The sequence below is a fragment of the Stegostoma tigrinum genome, chromosome 15 (assembly GCF_030684315.1).
Source record: "Stegostoma tigrinum isolate sSteTig4 chromosome 15, sSteTig4.hap1, whole genome shotgun sequence".
NCBI lineage: Eukaryota > Metazoa > Chordata > Chondrichthyes > Orectolobiformes > Stegostomatidae > Stegostoma > Stegostoma tigrinum.
Genome location: NC_081368.1, coordinates 58,686,954 through 58,704,613, shown reverse-complemented (window position 1 = coordinate 58,704,613; position 17,660 = coordinate 58,686,954). Strand labels below are relative to the sequence as shown.

The 17,660-nt window shown below is 37.2% G+C and overlaps 1 protein-coding gene across 5 annotated transcripts in view; it reads right to left on the bottom strand.

Annotated features, from left to right (window-relative positions):
- diaph2 (diaphanous-related formin 2) overlaps positions 1–17,660 on the bottom strand; it is a 632,555-nt gene that overhangs the window by 146,767 nt on the left and 468,128 nt on the right. For all 5 annotated transcript variants that reach the window (XM_059651484.1, XM_059651487.1, XM_059651485.1 and 2 more), the window contains one exon: positions 16,910–17,033. In XM_059651484.1, the coding sequence (XP_059507467.1) occupies positions 16,910–17,033 (124 nt within the window). The remainder of the gene's footprint in view (positions 1–16,909; positions 17,034–17,660) is intronic.

Here is a 17,660-nt window from a genome sequence, read left to right as displayed (position 1 = left end):
AGTAGTAATATACATTTTGGAACTCAACTTGACCCTATTTAAATAAATTCACACAACAGTAGTGGCATGTTCACTTGATTCCTTACTCTCACCCTAACTGCAAAATTATATTATCTCGCTCATTTTCTTAAAGTGGATCATCACAACTAAATGCGAACACTGCTAATAGTTAATAGTGAACTGAGAACACATTAGAGACTATGAAAAACTACTGACTTTCATATTTGTCGAATATTACTGTCATAAGGTTCATACAAGAGAATAATTAGAATTATTTTACGTACTTAATGGAAAATTACATGGGAATTAAAAGGTTTAGAAAAATTATAACAAAGGACAGAAATATCTTTTGAGATCTTTGTTCTGCAGAAAACAAGTTTTTTGAGTCCCAACCCAGTCATGTATAGAATAACTGGCATGCTGATCAGGTTAAAGGTCAGTGCTCAAGGCTCCTAGCTAGACATTAAAAATTACAGGGAAATACATGGTATAGGAAAAAACAGGTGATGGAAACTATTATCATTTTGTGGCAAAGTTAACATGACTCCAAGAAAATCTTGATTAGAAAAAGGTATGTGATGGCATATCATGCTCCTTTATTATTTTCCATTTTGGAGAATGTGTCAAACTTAGGATTGTAATAATTGTTACTCAATTTATTCAAGTAATTGTGAAATATGCCAGCTGATTGTATCACATTTAATTTTAACACAACAAATTGTTAATCGGTTCACATTTTGGACAATTGCACAAATAAAAGTGAAGGCACGTGGGATAAAATAATACTTAACAACTTGGTCACTTCTAGATTAATTAAAAATGAAATATTACCAATGTTGGAAATCTGAAACGAAAACAGAAAATGCTAAAGAAACCCAGCAGTTCTGGCAGCAACTGTGAAGCCAGAAACAGATACAGTGAGATCTGTTTCGTTTATCCATATTTTCTGTTTTATCATGATATGAATAGATATCGAGCAAAAACATAAATTTGTGATTCTAAGGGACATGGGTCTACTTACAAAAGAGACCTTTTACTCTAAATCCAAGAAAATAGCCCAGATTTTGCAGTGGTATAAACAGTGATGCTGTTGCATATGAATCATTTGTTTACTGAAACTGACAGTAACCTGCTGATGCTTTAAAAGGGAAGATTGGTCTTAAGCTACTTGCATTGGGAGAACAAATTGAAGATAGTAGAAATGCCTAATTGGTCAACTATTGTTCCATTAATAGGACAGTGGATTGGTGGTGAAGTTGGGAGGCTGGTGGATTTCTTGGTTTGGATGAGAGTGAGGAGGGAACAAGAAATGCACAGTGGCTAAGAAATGCAGGGTATAAACAGGCTACTGGAAGGTGATGAAGACAAGGAAGTTGAAGTTTACGCACTGAGGTACACAAAGTTAATAGAGATGAACAAGAATGTGGTTGCCAGGCAAACAGAAAAAGTAGGAAGCGAAAGTGTCAAATACATTGAAATTTACAAGTAGCAGAATACAAAAGGCTGGGCTGGGAACAAATTGAGTTCAGAGATAATAAAGCAATTGATGGGGGGAAATGATGTCTCAGTAAAAACATGTAAGATTTCAGAATCATGTACATTAGAAATGTGTTCAGAGTCAAGAACTGCAATGTAGCAGGATAGTGACAGCTTGAGTAGTATCCAGACAATGGCAAACATATGGGCATAAAGAGAAGATGCTGGTAGAAGTTGCTGGAAATTGTACAATATTATTTAAACTTCAGCTGACTCAGCAGCTTATTTATTTCAATTTAAATTGGACTGTTAATACCATCAAGTTTATAAAAGGTTGAAAGGACCAATGACTATGCTTTCACTTTCTTCTATCCCAATTTTACTAATTAACATATAAAGTGCTAATTAGAACAATAGTGGAAGGCCCACAAAAATTGTTATTTTTATAAATTAACATGCAATATCCATATAATGACTAACTTTGTATATGTCAGCCAAAGGATCCCAAGAACAATGAGAATGGAAGCTACAACCCTTTGAGAGTAATTAAGCAAGGTCTATTTAGATGAAAAAACAAACATCAAAAGAACAATGGTGTCTAGGTATTTTAAGTAAATCAAATATTTATAGACTGGGAACTTATCGTGGCTCACTGCAGACAGTTTTTTTCAAAATTATGCGAACAGAGATGCAAATGATTCTAATGGGGCTAGTCAACTTCCTGCACATCACAGTTCAAAAAAGAAAACTCAAATAAATAAACTAATCTCAGTTGATCTTGTAAGTAGAGATCCACTAATTGTGATATTAACCAGAGAACATGTGACAAACTTTGCGCTAGGCCATTTCTGAGTGAAATAAGGAGCTCACTTCAAACACAGATTTTCCCCTCCTTGGGGCCAGTGATTTGAGCAAGTTGGCCCTGGAGAGATATTTGCTGCCTTCTTGTTGAGTGATAAGAACCACAGGGTGATAAGGAACCACAGCAGACAATTAATAGCCTCATAAGGGCCTCAGTTTGCCATGGCCTCTCCAGCAGGCAAGGGAAGTGACTGCATTTCTGAGAGCGACCTGCCCTGCAAAGTTGGGGTACAGCTTCTATTCACTTCTACTGCAGATAACTGAAGACAGTAACGGAACACAAGAGATTGGCCACTAAAAGCTATTCCCTGCTTTTCCCTTTGAGCCTCCATCCCATGAGGTAGAAAAGGTACCTTCAGGGACTCAGAAGGGGCAGAACAGCCAAGGGTAGAGATGTGGCTTTCACTGCCCCCACCCCACCCATCCCCTTCAATCCCTGCCACTGAGTAGCCTAGACTGAGGCAAGTTTAGCTTTCGTCTGACTGGCTGGTTGCCTCTGGCAGGACAGGACTACATTGTCAAGGTCTGTGATTGGCTGAGAAGTGCACTGACTAGCTCTAAACAAGCTGATTGAAGATTGATCTGATGAGTTCTCTCAGTGGTGGGGTCAATATATCAGTCAGAACCGAACACACCAGTCCCACACTTATAATGCAAACTAATTTCTTCAGTTAAGCTTTTCTCTTCATAAAACAGTTTAACAATCGGTAACTTGCAGCAACTCATTTTATTTGATGACATTGCTTTTCTTTCCAGCATTTTGATCAAACAATTCTCAAGCTTTTCTCAGTGACACATTTTGTCAAATGATGATTTTCCCAAAGAGAACAACTATCTGCAAAGCTTTTCATATGCAAATCTTTGCCAGATTCCTCTTTGTAAAAGATTTTCTTCAGAATATTAGACAAACACACCACCATACCCATTGCTTTCACCAATGTCACTGTTTAAGCAGCTAAGGTGCTTTATCCACTCTTCTTGGGTTTTTTAGCTTCCCCTGCTAATAGGCAACATGCATTATTAATTCCCATCAAGAATATTATAAATACTGCTAATTTAGAATATCATCTGGAAGATTAGCATTATCACACCTGGTTGGAAACTTAACTGCAACCTCTCCCTGAATTTAAATTTCTTCAATGGATTATTTGTACTCAGGACCTCCTTGGTTTGCAGCATGTTTTATCATGGTTTTCAGTCCCAATAGATTACAACAAACATTGGGTCCAGTCTGAGTACACAATCAAACTTCTTGACTTCCTGACCAATCAAACTTCTTGACTGGTCTATTTCTACCTTGGTTGCAAGATGATTAACTGTGAAGCATAGGTTCTATTTATTGGGATGCAATACGTATGTTTTAAATAAAATTTTTGATCCAAGGTAACTCCCTACTTACTTGGTGAGATATCCAAACCTATACATCTAAAAGTTGTTGAAGTACAACAACCAATCTTAAACTTCTTTTTAATTCTGTTGATCAGACATCCCTTGAATTCTGCAGAATGTCCAACAGAACATCATCAACCGTTTTTTTCAAGATTCCAGCTAATTTCACTTTATGATGACAGTAGGATATGGCTGGTCTATGTTCAACTGAATATCATGCTTTCTGTAGGATGAATCTAATTGGAAAATATCACACCTTTAATGCATCACTCAATCCATAAGTTATTCATTTCCACAGTTTACTTTCTATGGCCCGTGATTCCTCAGGTAGTTTAAAAAAAAATTCCTTATGAAATGACTCCCAAGCAAAAATACAACTTTTATGCCAATCAATTTATATTCACAGGAAAATGTTGCTAAAACAGCTAAGAAAATCCTTAGCCCTACTTTTCATGTCAGGAAGTTGACTCTAATCTTGATCACCAAATCTATCTTCAAAACCCTGAGACCCTTGTCTGGCTTTAGCTTTAAATTTACTTTAAGAAAAGACATTATTCCATGCCTATTCCATGCCAATCCGTCGCCATGATAAGACTGGCTTTTCCTTGTCTGGCAACATGGTACATATCAATTTTTTTCTAGTTTCCCAACTCTTTTTGTTTGGCATTCTTTGTCAACTTATCTTCTAAAGCATTAGTTGTGACTAAAACTTCTCAATTACAATGATTTTTACTTTACATGGTGTTTAAACCTTCCCATTACCTTTGCTCTTGTTAAACTATAACTGGGACTTAACCACTTCCCTCCTTTCAGGACTACTCCCACAAGATCCTCCTCTTACAAGTAGAATTTCTTGTGCAAATCCATCACCATTTTGTAGGACCGCATTCACTTCCAGGTCATTTCAGAATTTGTTTTCTGGCTTTCCGTCCGACTGCCCCTCAGCCTGGCTTGAGGCTTTCCCTCCTCTCCCGACAAAGGTGGTATCCCTCTATTCACTTGCTATTGAGGCGTAAATGTTACTTTAGTATCGACTTTCAAGAGATATGCACGTGGATAAATAGGTCCATCTCTTGTTTCAGTAACAATTATTTATACTCAATTATTTCATATTCAATTTGTCCTTCATCTGTCATAATCTATTCCTCATAACTTCCCACATAAGAGTATGTGAAGTGCATGGTGCTTCATCATTCCCTACTAACGGTTCAGATTGTGTAAATGTACAGTCAGGACCAGTTAACCTTGAAGAATGCATTCAAACAGACTGGCTGCCATGTTGGAAATTTGCTTTCCCCCATCATCATTTATAACTTTATCCAGACCTTTGCATTCTTTCTGCCCTTCCCTTTTATAATATACCATGACCACTATATCAAAATTTATTTCTTATCACCTTATATCAAGCCAGGGAATGACCACTGATTTCTGAAGAAATTTTTGAGTTATTTCCATGGACTGCTCATCCCAGGATAGATGGTAATTTACAATGTTGCATGTCTGCTAAGCTTTTGTGAAGTATATCGTCTGTTATGATTTCTTCCACAAACTCCATTTAGTAAATTCACTTTCTACAGCCATACAATGACTATATTTTCATAATTAGTTTAAAATTCATCGTTGACAAATTAATTCAAGCCTCTCACTCAAGGAAGACTGTGATGGTGTCCTAATTTTATACAAATGTCACATTTATCACTGATCTCATCTACAAGTTTAGTGCACTATTGTCCCTTACTTCTGCATGCATCAGTAACTTTTTAACTTGAGGAGATTGATGGACAAACTCTCAATGTTGTTTTATGACAATCAGCCATTTTTTCATATAAACTCCCATCTCCTGATGCAATTAATATTTCTTTAATACTTTGATACCAAAATTAGAGCCTTTATCATTTATAGCCTGCTTAGCAATAAGAATACTCATTTGATACTACACCTGCACTGATACAGTGGTTTACTCATCCTATTTTACATGGAATTAAGTCTCCTTTTAGTGGTGTTAGTGTGTGGTCATCCCTAAACCCAAACACGCAGTACTTTCAAATTTCTTAACCTTGCTGAAGTTCTTATTACTTACAGAATCTAACTAACTTATCAATCAATCCATTTTGTACTGCGCGCAAATATCCACTGTATATCCTGGACATTCCTGGGGGTCATTGTGATCTTATAGCTCCCCAATTCCTACCATCGGTTCTAGCTGCCAAAAGTATCTCCATCCTCACTCCTTCAAGTTTAAATGCTTCTTTTACATTGACATTTGCACCCAACAACTGGATGGTCCCAAAATGTGACTAACAATGAAACCTCCACTTGTTTTGTGTCACTGCTGAGCCATGGTGATGAAGGATGTGTGTGTGTGTATAGTCTGTTCCAAAACTCATCAGATTTTCAGAAGCTTCCTTTAGATTAGAAAGTAGCTATTATAATTCCTTTATTCAAAGGGGGAAGGAAGCAAAAAGCAGGAACCTGCATGTGACTTCACTTAGCATCTGACATACTGAAAATTTTAGAACGTGTCATAAATATGTCATAATAGGGAAATTGCATAAGTTCAATGTAATCAGGCATAGACAATGTGGTTTCGTCAAAGGATGCAAATGCATTGAAAGTAATTTGGAGAAAACTTACTAGACTAATACCTGGAATGAGCAGATTAATTTGAGAGAAGTCTAGATAGGCTAGGCCTGTGCCCTCTGGAGCTGTAAACTTTCAGAACTCAACAGCAAATTGAATAATTTCAGAATGCAGAATCTCCTCCATGTTAGTTTTATTTCTTGATCCCCTAAGTCCTATTGTGTATGGCTTGCTGTTAGCATGGCCAATCCATTTTCAACCATTTATATTTCTTGTTAGTACCTAATACAGCATTTCTCTCTTTCTCTTTCTTGCTTACCATCAGCAATTTTTTTGATGCCTCTCTCTTTTTGAGTCTCTGGGCATTGTCTGCAAGTACATTATTCATTCCCTATGACTCCTATTTATTATGTTATTGTGATGTTCTTATGATAGAGATTGAAATGAAAAAGAAAGAGGCTTTTGTCAACAGCAAGATTTGTAGTAAGAATTGACAGCCAAGGCAACTACAGAGCAGATATGAAGAATGTAGTAAGATGGGCAGAGAGAGAACAAGAATTAGAATAGGCTAGGTGATTAACTTAAAGAAACTCAAAAGTCCTCACAAAATAAGTAGGAAAAGCATAGTCAAAGGAAGATGAAGTTGATTAAGGATCCGAATGAAGATATTCTCAACAATGGCTGAGGAACAGAAGACCTCCTTTAATCCCATCTACACTACAGAAATGGATTCTACTTATGTTGCTGTAAAAGAGGCAGTTGTGGTGATATTGAACAGGATAAAAATAGTGAGCATGACATTAACGATGGGGGAACCCTCTGAGACAATAATCTGCAATGAAGTAAAATAATCTTGAAAAAGCAGCATAAATTAAGTAAAACAGTGCCAAAGCTTTGTTAACTACAAATTGAGCTTAACTACAGTAATTGAGCTCTTTGATGATGTAACAAAAGGGTTGAGTCACTGCCTCAATTCACCCCAATCTTTGATGATGTCCAAGTAGGATCACAAGCTCTGAATCTGCAATGGCCACAATGGAGTTCCAACGCCCCAGTTCCCACTTTGAAGAGCGTTCTCATCCCTTATACTCACTCTCTCAGCTCCCACTGAGGGGTAACAAAAATTTTCAACCCTTGAAATGGAATCACAGTGGGAAAAGTTTTGAGAAGGATTCATCTAGGGTCACAAAATTGTTTCAAAGGTTAATTGTGGAATGTCCTACATTCAAAATTGGACAAAAAAATCATTCCACACAATAAGCGTAAAGTTTAAATTTGGGAAAGTTAGTGCTGGATGATGGTTGTATTACCATGTAATATTTGTTGTTAGGAATGAAGAAAACAGGAACTGTTTTCAGCAATTGAATGAGAGCTTTTGAAGGGCTAGGAAAGCGGTTTGAATATTATAACTCAATACTGATGTCAGAATAAAGAACGAAAGCTATGTTTGTGATTTGAAAGTCAAGAAATGTGATGAAGACATGGATCAATGACAATGTTAAAAACTGATTCAGCGTTTATGGTTGAAACTAATGGGAGAGGTTCATCTGAATAAAATATAATAAATATCCATAAATTTAACCCGAAGATAGAAACAATGATCTTGCACAAGTTACAGACCAAATTCTTCTAATCAGGATCTGTAAAGAATACAGAACTGGCTCTGATCACTGCATTTTTACCAAAGATCTCAAAATATAAATAAAGTTTAACTATATCACTTTGAAAGTACTGGTTATGCTATTTAACCGTCCAACAACAGTTAAATGATATAAAGTTCTGATAAGTAAAATATAAACTGCCAAAACTAAGTAAATACCTGAATGAACCGGAAGTAACAAAGAAATTTTTACATTTAGGAGGACTATACAATTTTTCAAGTAACAATCAAAAAAATGAAACAAAAAAACCTAACAAATAAAAACCATTTGGTAGAAACAACTCACTTAACAAAAAGCAGTAGAAAACATAGGGTTAAAAAAAACAGTAAAGCAGTTAACAAAGATGAATTTTGTAAATAATTTCGGCATGTTCTCAGGATAATAAGTCTTTCCAGGCTACTTAGAATGCCGTGAAATACAACAGTATCAACAGCAGAGGTTACTGAAGAAAAATATAATCTTGATTCCTCAAACAGCAAAGGTAATGCAGCAGAGCAGCTTTTAAATTTACATGAATAAAATGTTGATTTTCTTTGACAAGAAAATTAAAACAAATATAATGCATTACTGACAAAACACACTGCTAGATGCTAGATTTTAGAAGTTCCAAAAATAACTAACTGCTTCTAGGTTTTATTTTATCTGTAATGTTAGCAATTTGATTGCCTGGGTGTTTATTAAAAATAAATTCGGGGTAAAAATCGATAATTAAATGCAAACACCAAACAATTACTGAAGTATTAAAAATGAGGTAGAATTGTATCCTGATTCAGCTGGGCCAAAATGCAAGGTGTGGTGTAAAATGCTTAATTTATATACATTTTAATATTAATTATTTTACAGTTTGAACTGGTGGCATGTGGATTTTGTCTGTTTGTGAAGAGCTTCAATGATTAATTTGTACGTTTTACTGTAACTGTGGTGATTTCTTTAAAAGCTCAGTCAGAGATATAGTTATTGAAGGCCAATGGGTTTTTACATTGCTAGCTAATAAAAAAAATCTCCCAAAATCAGAGATTGACTTTTTTCCTTCTGATTGAAACTGCTAAATCATGAAAAATGCAATTTAGATTGCAGCTGGCAGGTCTGCAGAAGTCTTGGCTGAAGCTGTACCGCTGAAACAGTATTAAAGAATGAACATAATTTAGAACTATTAAGAAATAGATTACCTCATTGTAAGAAGTTTAGTTTTAAAGTGCCAGGCCAAAAATGCTTGTTACAACCCTGAATGAGTTATTTAAAACTGTGAAATTCCAACCTCAGTTGCAAGTCCAGGAATCAGTAGGTAAATGAGGCATTAGTTGTTCTGTCCTTCATTCATTGTGAAACCATCTGGAGTAACAATCTATTTCTCTCTTTATGGCATTATTAGAAGCTTCAGTTTTTCATGGTCAGGAGATCACTATTTGTGTTTGTTAACTGATATGAAACCATTAAAGACAGCATTCTTTAACAAAAATGTAAAAACTAAAATTTTCAAACAACAATTACTTGATTCCTGGTCATTCGTGTAGTTTTAGAACATTACTAACAAATTGCAAGTAGTATAAATGGAAGACGAATATAAAATATATACTGATGTTAATTTCACAGTACAATTCTTCTTCTGCCTGAAGAAAATTAATTAAGATAATTAATTTCAGTAAAATGCAAGAGACAATGAACTCTCAGGCGAATAAACTAAATTCCAAGGAGTAAGCATAAAATATTTTGCTGGTAGAAAAAATATACTAATAATTAAAACATCTTTATCGGTAAATAAGATCAATTTAAGCCAAACATTAACCTGAAGCATCAAAGAATGCAGCATTTCATCTTGAGAAAAAAACAAAGACAACTTCATAACTTTCAAGTGAAGAAGACTGAATCACCTTGCAATGATCTAACATTTTAACAAAAAAGGTCTACAATAAAGAGAGCAATAAATTTCTTTCCATTAAATGTACTGTCTAATCAATAATCTGAGTTACTGTCCTTACAGCATGTAGAAACTACGTTCTACCATTTCTACACCCTAATTTATTTAAGTACAGCCTGCTTTGCTCTGTGACAGGCCTTCGAATCTTAGTTTACTCACCAAAGGAGCATATGTCTAAAATTCCAAATGTCTACTTATGGGAATGTCAGAGAATGGTAGCTTTAATTATCAAATTCGCATACCAATGTATCCTGCTACTTTTTCTGCTGAGAATGACTTATGCCCCTGTATCCCTGTATATTTTCTGAAACAGTACAGCTGTGCCAATACATGTTCAGATCATTGTCCATGCAATTCCATAATAATATCATCTTTGTAGGATTAAAAACAATTCCAAGCAATTCTACCAGAAATTACTGAAAAAAAAAGTTGTGCACTGTATAAGACCGAATGCCCCGGACCATAATTCATGTACAGTGCTGAGTACATACTGGAATTCTAGTACGTGAAAATTGTGACAAAATGCTCTCCAGACATGATAATTTAAATTGATTTTCAGAACATGGAATGTGCTTCTGCTGAGTTCATGTTCTCATACTTTCATGGTTCAATTCCCAGTTTACATTAATTTATTAAAATGTTGCCTTCAAGTTCACTTAGAGGTCATCAAAAGCTACATTTTAAATTTGTTAAAGATGAGGTAGAAAGGTAAAGGACAATCATTGCACAGCATAGGTTTCAGAAATATTTTGGTGCTTACTAAAAACTTAAGATTTCAGAAGTTTCAACTTAGAAAACACTTCAAAAAAGATGCTTAAGATCCTTTCTCTCTTGTCAATTTGATTCATGATACTAACTATTTACCCTTTTTCTTATTTTCATTTGCAATAAAAGCAAGCATGTCTTCCATTTGATTCTTCATTTCAACATCATACACTTTCCTTGCAGACTTTTCTAATTTTCTCCTCTTCTACTCACGGTACGGACTCCAAGTGATATTCCTCAGAGTGACCAGGATTCACCTGAGCACTAACACAGAGTGCCAGACGGCCAAGCCAGTTCACAGATGTACATTTCGCAAGATGATCAGGAAAAGGAATTCTGGCTAATTTTTCTTCTCTCATTGGGAGCATGCAGAAAACTTAAGCACCATGACCAATAAACGCAGGTAAATGGAGTTAAGTTAATGGAAGATGGACATTGAATCCTGTGCATTCCTGACTTTACTCCTGTGACTTCACTTCAGATCCCTGTTTACACTGAGCAAATGCGAACACATTTCATAGATGACTTAGCCCTCCCTTTTTCTTTCATCCTGTTACCATAATTTCTCACCTTTGTTGGAATCTGTTTAACATATGCACGCTGAATTCTTTGCGACTATTAATAAGTAGGAGCAAATTACTGCAGATGCTGGACTGAAAACAAAAAGTCCTGGAAATCACAGGAGGCAACATCCATGGAGGGAGATCTCGACTCAAAATGTTAGCTTGCTTTCTCTCCATGGATACTGCCTGATCCACAAGTGATTTCCAGCAGCTTTTGTTTTCAATCTTTGCCACTACTGGTGGGCCAAGTGCCTTTTTCAGGAGAAGTTTTGCCTCAGCTCCCTATAAACTTTGAAAATGATTGCTGACTGCCATAATGATAAAGTGCTAGATTCTCAATTGCCAGATCATATTGGTTTTCACCATCATGGTGTGTCATTATAGCTAAGAAGCGATAAACACCTGCGTATGTAACAACTTATGTTGCACAAATATTAGTAGTCATAAATATTAGTTATTTTTTAAGAACAATGAAGAATAATAGCTATGTAAGAATTTTATTTGTACCTCAGATTATTCTGTATCCCTGTCTGTCGGACAGTAATAAAATAACTACACTGGTGTAGGCCAGACCAAGTAAGGAAGGAAAATTTACTTCATGGAAAGGCACCAAATACTGCTGAAGCAGGCATTTACTATTACTGATTTATAGCAACATCACACAAGGTTCCCCTAAGGCTGACGATAGGACAGGTTTCAAATAAAGTTTTAATTTTCGTTTCAGGATTTCAAAGGACATAAAATAATATTTATAGTCCCAGAGGCTGGAGTTTTGTTCTAACTTTTGCCAATGCCTTTTCAGGAAAAAAATGCATTTAATTCATAATCAATAGCTTACCAGAATACGGAGGCATGCTCCTCCTCCCATCTTGGCGAAAGTGGAGTGAAGCTAAACAGGCATAGAACTTGACATGTAGCAGTTATCGACCATGGTCTACCTATCCCCTAGTGACACAAAACTCCATGAAGAGCTTTTCACCACCACCACACTCCCACACAAAGACACTAAACTGGACCTCTCACTCCACTAACACATAAAAATACTAGGCAATGACCATATCCAATAAGAGACAATCTAACTAACATCCCTTGGCATTCAACAGCTTTAGTGTCACTGAATCCCCCACTATCAACAACCTTGGGGTCACCATTATCCAGAAACTCAACTGGACTCGCCACATAAACACAGCACCTACAACAGCAGGTCAGAGGCCAGGGATACTTGTCATCTCACAACTCCACAAAGCTCGATCATCAACAAAGAGCACTTGACAGGAGTGTGATGGAATTCTCGCCACTTGTCTGGATGACTGCAGTTCCAAAGAATCTCTAGCCTTAAGAATCACCTTGCCCATTAATGTAAACAAAATTCCACCCACTGTTTTCAAAGGATGGGAACTGGAGGCCACTTTGATTAAGAAAGGCAGCCTGGAGATCAGTGCCTGTGGGCAGCTCGAAATAATGAGATTACAGCACTGTAAAAGGATGAGTGAGCTGCAATGCTCTGTCAGGCCATGCCTATGCTCCTAGGGGCACCAAGCATTTGAAGTTTGCCACTGCAGAGAACTGCCATAGCAATACTAATTGGCAGGAGTCTCTGTTGAATGTTTCATGTGCACTGCGTATGTCTCAATTAACCTCGGTGACAGTGGAACTGGGTCTCTCATTTGAGAGGGCTCTCAGTTTAAACAGAAAATGACCTACAATATTCAGCGCCTCATTTAACATCAAGTTACTGACTTTGCATCTTAACAAGCAGAACATACGTATTGATAGATTTTTCCCTAAAGGTTGCAATGAGGTAAGGCGAAATGATAAAAGGCAGCTTCAATCAGTATACCTCAGGGATATTTCAGTTAGATATTTTATAAAATTTTATATTTCTTTCATCTACTCTATTTTTTTGATGAAATGGATGCAGGGTTTATTCAGAACACTTAACTCCATTCTTACAAGTAATACAAATACAGGCATTTACATTGCTATCTAACTGTCTGAGCAGAAAGGTAGATTGGTTTTGCATGTCAACTGAGAAAGCCTTCATTGCATCATTCGCAGTTGCATATGAAGTGGCAACATCTTAAAGGCTCTTGCATAATGTGGTGGGCTTCATGGCAACGATAATTCCTCATGGCTAAATAAGCAGCATCTGAATCCCACTCCCACTCCAGTGGGCAAAACAGATAAACCCCAGCCCGCAGGCACTCTCCCAGCACCATCTTAAATGGCCATTTCCAAGGAGGAAGAATCAGGACGATCAGAGGATCCACTGTGAAAGATATTTCTCCCCAACTCGACCAGCACATTGACATTCATTTCTTGGGGTCATTTATCTACAGCAGGCTCAGCATTATGTTCTGGTGGGCACAGCAGTCACATAGGCTCACAGCTAGAATAGGTTTAATTCAGATGTTGGAAATTATTTATTAAATAATCCAACTGTGATAAGGGTTACACTGGAAACCAATTTTTAAGACAGTCAACTAGTCCTGCAGTGAGAGGCATTAGCATGTACTAGAAACTACATACATAAATACTTCGGAACTTGTTTCAGTAGACAAAATGAATTTCTATCAACATTGTACGTTTTTCTTAATAAGAAGTGATGGTGACAGCCAAACTCTACTGTTTCGCCATGGTAATGCCCTGACCAATCAGAATTGACCTGTTGGAGTCTGAGAATTAAGACGGACAGTTAACTGCTCTTGCTGCATCGTCAGGTCAATGATCTTTCAACCAATGAACACTTTCTTGTCATTCGAGATTAAATGATGTCTCGTTTCTCAAGGCCGTTTCCTGAATCCTGATTCTGATGAATTTAAAAAAAACCTTCTAATCTCCTCTTAGAAAAGTTCCCTGCTGACAAGCATTTATGAAGGGTTCTGATTAGTGTAAGCGTGAAAGAACCAAAGCTGATGGCCACTGATTGCCACTGGTGTTCACATGTGCAACTTATGGAGCTATGTTTGGAGCATTGCGGCTGTCAGCCACTGCTGCTGTCTGGAAGGAACATGACTAAGTGCATGGTCACATTCACAGTGTATTTCCTCCACATCTCTCCAGTGAATGAATGTCTGTTAGTCAGTGGCGTTGGAGAAATATGTGCATAAAACCCATTGTATTCCAGAGTATCTCCATGCTGATGTCCTGGCCTGGGAATGATGTCGGAAGTTATCAGAGCAAAACTGAAAACAAAAAAGCAACATTTCACTGAATGCCAAACAAAGAAGTGGAAAGTCCAAATGTTAGAGATCATTCCCCTCAGGCAGGGGTGCCTATGCCCACGTAGTTTGGTTAAAGTAACTTTTACATGTAGGCTACATTCTATCTTAGCTTGCGGAAACAACAGTATGCTGACTGGGACAAATTTCAACAGATCCAGCAATTGAAAATTGAGCATCCATAGGGCAATGTGGGACATCTATAGCAGAGCACAATCGGTGACCTGCACTGCAGATCCCCCACTCTCTCATGAGCATCAGGAAGGAGATCAATCAAAAATGTGGCATACTAAAAACGGAAAGTAACAACCTGGCAAGATACAGGATTACTTCCATGATAAACAACGCAAGTATCTCACAATAGGCAAGGTTAAGTGATTTTATAACCAAAGATCAGATCCAAACTCCACATTCCTGCATCCCGTCATGGATGGTGGCAGACAATTAAACGACTAACAGAAGACAGAGGGTTCATAAATATGCATATCCTCATTGATAAGAGAGCCAACTGAACAGTCCAAAGAGGATCCATACTGGAGTTAAACATTAATTCTGTTTCACTCTCCACAGATGCTGCTTAACCTGCTGATTTTCTCCAGCATTCCACTATGTTTTTAATCACACGTCTTATTATATACTCAGGTTTGTGAGTTTTTTTGTTTTTGCTGAACAGGATTTGTCACTGCCAATGTAATTCCAGTGGTTTGGGGGGTATTAATGAGTATATATGAAAGGCAAATGAATGATGAAAAAGTTCTCTGACTATTACAGTGAGAAAGTACAATCTGTCTGAAAGGTTTTGAGACCTTAATATCAAAACTTTAAACTGATATCAGGAATCTGAAGTTAGGCCATGCATCCAATTAGTTATCCTCTAACCTCCAGCACTACCTTTCTGAATTTCCTACAGTTGTTGGGAATGTTCTGACCAAAGGTTTCCTTCAATTGTATTGAAATAATATAAACATTATTTAGAATCTTCCCATTGCTCCCATAAATGACATGTCACCGGAAAAGTGATGGACATACACAACAATTAACTGGATAAAGAAACAAGTGCCTGTAGAGGAGGAGGGGAGGTAGGCTGAAACATGCTAAGTCTGTAAAATGGAGTTTGACTGAAACTATTAACTTGTCAGGAAAAACACGATTTTTTAATTCAAAGTTTAAATGATTTTTTTACTCCTGAAATCTGGCTATATTGATTCTATAGCATATAGTGTGATTCATGTGGTATAATGGTGCAATTGTTAAAGGAAATGAACAAAAGAAAATCTGCAAAATGGTGCTGTCGGTAAGGTTAATATTAAATTGATGAGGTTCAGGTTATTGATAAATTTATAACAATTGTGCCACGTGGGCTAGTTGCTTAGAGAAGTGGGCAGAGATGAGATCATTGTCTTATTAATCGCGAGAGGGCTGGAGGGCAGAGAACTAGTGATGTAAGACAATCAAAACATTCGCTGAGGCTGCCAGGAAAGAACTGGCCAATTGTTGAACCTTAAGGCAGCAGGTTTGGCCTATCCAGAGCCAATCATGTGGGTAAGCAACCACTCAGAAGGTAGATTAAACTGTGGCCTGAGAGAATAGTTAGCTAGCTGAACAACTGCTTTCGTCCAGAAGGAGAGCTGATAACTCCTTCTCCTCTGACTGTCAGGTAAGCTTAGGCAACTTTGCATGTGAGTGCAAGTCTCATCAAGTGTGAGTTTGTCTTGAATTTTATTTTAGGGTCTTGAGTTGGTGATACCCACAAGTAAACATCCAAAGCAAAAAGGGAAACATTAATTCACAAGAAACACTACTTTTATAGTTTACTGACTTGCCACTCAAAGCCCCCAGCTTCACCACTTGTTTAGCTCACACTGAACATCAACAAGCCAGCTCCTTGAAGCTTCATTCTTAAATACCGTTTCCTTACCTCTGCAGCAAAATCCTAAATTTATAGTTTGTTGCAGATCCATAACTCATATTGTGAACTGGGGCTGCTAACTCTTGTTGCAGTCAACAGTAATCCCCAAGTTAATTTGTTGATTTCAAAAGGCCACCAATGATGAACATGGGTTGCCTGGAATCTGATGTGCACAGGTGCACCTGTAAATACCTGCTATTACGTCATTTAAAGGATTCATTGGAAGCTTTTATATTGAGATTAACGGTTGAAGCGTGTCACTTACCTGATGATAACTCCCAGTTTGCCAAAGGCACAAATGTCAGCCACCTGGGAATATTCAATTAAAACAGTGAAAGGTCTTTCTGGTTACTGAGTATGCTGAGTATGAGTGTTTTAACTTTGGCTTACAACTGGTTGTAAAAGACTTGTGCAAGAGGTAGTGCTGACATGCGTTCTAGCACAACATAATGTATTGCCAGCTTTTGATGTTTATTAATGACCATGATGGTGATCAATGTGATAAGATTTCATTGTCTGTGTAGACTTTTCAAGATTATAAACCCTAGACACAAAAAAAGGATATGGACATCTTTTCCACAAATTTATCATGTTCATCTTCTGTTTCAGGAAACTTCTTGATATCCCTTTCAAGACATTGGATCTGTCGTTCCATGGCATCCAAACTGCTCTTCAGGTTTTGTTCTGAAACTGAGAACAACGATGAATTCTTAAGAGAAACTGACCACAGTTGAGAATTATTCAACACTTGCTGACAATAACTTCCACCTACTCCAGGCATTTTTAATTAAACAGAATAATTCTACTATGTGCTGGACTGTCTTCGCCAATCACTGGCTTTAACATTGCTGAGATGTAAAAGAATGTGAAAAGATATTGAACAGATAATATCACAAGTTAGGAAGATGTCATAATTACACCTACTCAGCCTGGTGTTGGCACTTTTTCGTTTGCAATTAAATAAATTATAGAACATAGAACATAGAACAGTACAGCACAGAACAGGCCCTTCAGCCCACAATGTTGTGCCGACCATTGATCCTCATGTATGCACCCTCAAATTTCTGTGACCATATGCATGTCCAGCAGTCTCTTAAATGACCCCAATGACCTTGCTTCCACAACTGCTGCTGGCAACGCATTCCATGCTCTCACAACTCTCTGCGTAAAGAACCTGCCTCTGACATCCCCTCTATACTTTCCACCAACCAGCTTAAAACTATGACCCCTCGTGCTAGCCATTTCTGCCCTGGGAAATAGTGTCTGGCTATCAACTCTATCTATGCCTCTCATTATCTTGTATACCTCAATGTCATT